The sequence below is a fragment of the Tarenaya hassleriana genome, unplaced genomic scaffold, assembly GCF_000463585.1.
Source record: "Tarenaya hassleriana unplaced genomic scaffold, ASM46358v1 Cleome6, whole genome shotgun sequence".
In the NCBI taxonomy this organism is placed as follows: domain Eukaryota; kingdom Viridiplantae; phylum Streptophyta; class Magnoliopsida; order Brassicales; family Cleomaceae; genus Tarenaya; species Tarenaya hassleriana.
In genome coordinates, this window is record NW_010968505.1 from 3,382,008 (window position 1) to 3,384,765 (window position 2,758).

A 2,758-nucleotide genomic window follows, 5' to 3' on the forward strand; every position below is an offset into this window, starting at 1 on the left:
GAGATTCAACACCCAGGGGGGGGAGAACCTGTCGCAAGCATTTGTTCAAAGCAGAAGAAGGAATGTTGGGCGGAGCCATCTGGAGCAAGACACCACCGGTGGCCTTGAAGAGAGGCATAACAAGCATAAAGACCGTGACCGATACCAATCCCAAACAGAGCACTTCAGCGTTTTCAACTCTGAAAACGCCATGGAATAGGGTGAGCACAAGGAATATGTAAGTCAAGTACATGGAATTTTCAGCAAATTAAGCCCAAAGGAAAACCGAGAATTACCCAATAGAGAGAAACCATGATGCCAATATTAGACCTGCACTGAGGAGAAAGTGCCACAGAGAACTATAAGTTGGGAGTGCAGAGTTTTTATACGTAAATTTGGATTCAATAAGAAGTTTCACGAGAGAGAAAGAGAGAGGGCAGAAGGGAAGAGAGAATTATCACCTGCGAATAGAATCAGCAAGAACATGCAAGCAAACCGAGTGATAATTCATGTCTTCTGCTTTTCTGTATACTGTAAGAAACGAGAGCGATAAGGCATAAATGCAAGAAGAAACAATGGTACCACCACCTGGTAAATCTTGTAAAAGTGACATATAGCACATAAACCAGGACAGAAATATGTCTAAAAAGGAGCAAATTTTGTATTACAATGTCTAAAAGGACAGATAAATTTAAAAAAAAAAAAGGCAGACTAACTGAAAGCTAAATCAAGGAATGGAAAATCATCAATATCTACAGACAAACAGTACACGCAGCAATTGGTGGGCATCTGTTCATACAAAGAAGATAGAAACATAAATTACTGACAGAATGTCTGTATGGCAGAGAACACATACCAAGGTTAACACGAGCATAATTCCGGAAGAACCAAACACCTATTAGGTTCACCAGCAGATTTGTCACCGCTGATACAATCAAATAATGCCTATACGAAACACACCAACAAATCAAGCTTGTGTAAGAAACAACAGAAAGCAATATATCATCAGTAGAATAGAGGTTGTGAACCGCAGCTAAGCGACAGAGAAACTGTTAGGACTTCCAAGGCACATTGTTGCGGTTTGTGGTAAAAAAATACTTCAAGGTTTCACAAAAGGACAATGAATCATGTAGAGAATATCACTTGGAAAAGTAACTTACTTGTGCTCTGACTCATCTTGTATGAATGCATGAAGAGCTTCCACAGCTAAGGAGAATGACATGAACAAAAGGAACAGCTGTCTACATATACACCAAAATTTAAATGCATCAAAGTGTTAACCTATCAGGAACACTACAAAGAAAGAGATTATGAGATAAAAGACAACAGAGGACATGAAAGGAAAGGATCAGAACCTAAAGACAATGTTTAGAAGTGCCTAAAGACAGCATTCACAAGGGGCTTTCAGATTATTCTCACCTATCATCGACATACCAAGGAAAGAAAATACCAGATTTGGCTCTCTCAACACCCATTTCTAAACAAAATTGGAGCCAATTACACAGAGGCCTCTAGATAATTTGAAAATAACAGCGAAAGAGGAATATACAATGCAACAGATCCACCATAAAAGTTAAAATGAAGTGAAAAGAAAACGTTACTCACAGCATTAGTGAAAGCAGATAAAACTTCAAGCCTTTTGTACCTGATGAGAAATAAAAGGATGCCTCGTTACAATCAACCCAGCGCTAGCATTTCAATGTCAGCAACAAAAGAAATAATCATATCTCGTATTTTCAGTTTCGGGCATCAAACAGAAATTCCTCCTACTTGATCCAGACCTAAAATCAAGAAGAAAGTCTAGTAAACCATATCTATAAATTGATCCAGGGAAAGAAAGACAAATATACAGATACAACATCGAACTAGAATCTAAATAAAGCCAACCAACTCTCAACTAGCAAAACATAGATTCCAAGTTTTATCTCACAGCGAATGACAGATGATGATCTCACCCGTAAGAGTAAGCATGATCGGGCTTCTTCCTCGATGTAGCCATTGCAAATAAAGAGAATGTCAACAGACCACAACCAAATGTCAGATGGAATGCATCAGACACCAAACCTGTAAAAGTCCATTAAAAACCATAGTTACGAATCAAGCACATATAACCAACAGAACAGAAAGCTTAACTAATAAAAGCATAGAGTCACAGTCAGTACTCTCAGTAAAGGACTAACAAAGCTATATGTTACTCGAAACTGGCATCAAATATACCAATTTAGGCCACGGACTCGAACAAAATAGCGTCATTTAGAAGCCGTAATGGGAGAGACAAAAACAGCTCAAGAATTTCTACCCTGAAGATTCCGTTCTAGTGAGAATCGACAACATCATCAGGAACAGAATCCTATTACAGAATAACCTCAGCCAGTGGTGTGCTCAGATCTATGATCCATATGATTCAGAATTAGCTAATTGGCCATGGTTCCTTGACCAAGATGCAAGCTTTATTTTACACTGTATATATCTCCCCTTTGCCACTTCATCTCTAATGCTATTACTGTGTTTCTTATATCTGAACAGAGAATCTCAAAGGAAAATAATCGATAAATCAAGAAGAACAGATCCAGAGATTCAACACCCAGAAAACAAATCCTGAAACAAACCGTACCTACGCGCCCTGTGAACAGCCCTATGGCGAGCTCTACGGTAGAATACGCCACATTGAGCGAAATCAACAGAGACAGCCTCTTCATCTGCCGACTCCCAGATCTCAAAACCCGGAAAATCTCCAAAACCAGACGCAAAACAGAGACTTCTCCTCTCTTCTCTTTCC

General features: G+C 39.1%; 1 protein-coding gene across 1 annotated transcript in view; it reads right to left on the bottom strand.

Annotated features, from left to right (window-relative positions):
• Positions 1-2,758, bottom strand: part of LOC104799293 (metal tolerance protein C2) — a 4,457-nt gene that overhangs the window by 944 nt on the left and 755 nt on the right. The window contains exons 2-9 of the mRNA XM_010521729.2: positions 2,594-2,758; positions 1,935-2,043; positions 1,585-1,624; positions 1,140-1,216; positions 836-924; positions 441-510; positions 276-314; positions 29-179 (exon numbers count right to left, since the gene is read on the bottom strand). Of these exons, the coding sequence (XP_010520031.1) occupies positions 29-179; positions 276-314; positions 441-510; positions 836-924; positions 1,140-1,216; positions 1,585-1,624; positions 1,935-2,043; positions 2,594-2,758 (740 nt within the window). The remainder of the gene's footprint in view (positions 1-28; positions 180-275; positions 315-440; positions 511-835; positions 925-1,139; positions 1,217-1,584; positions 1,625-1,934; positions 2,044-2,593) is intronic.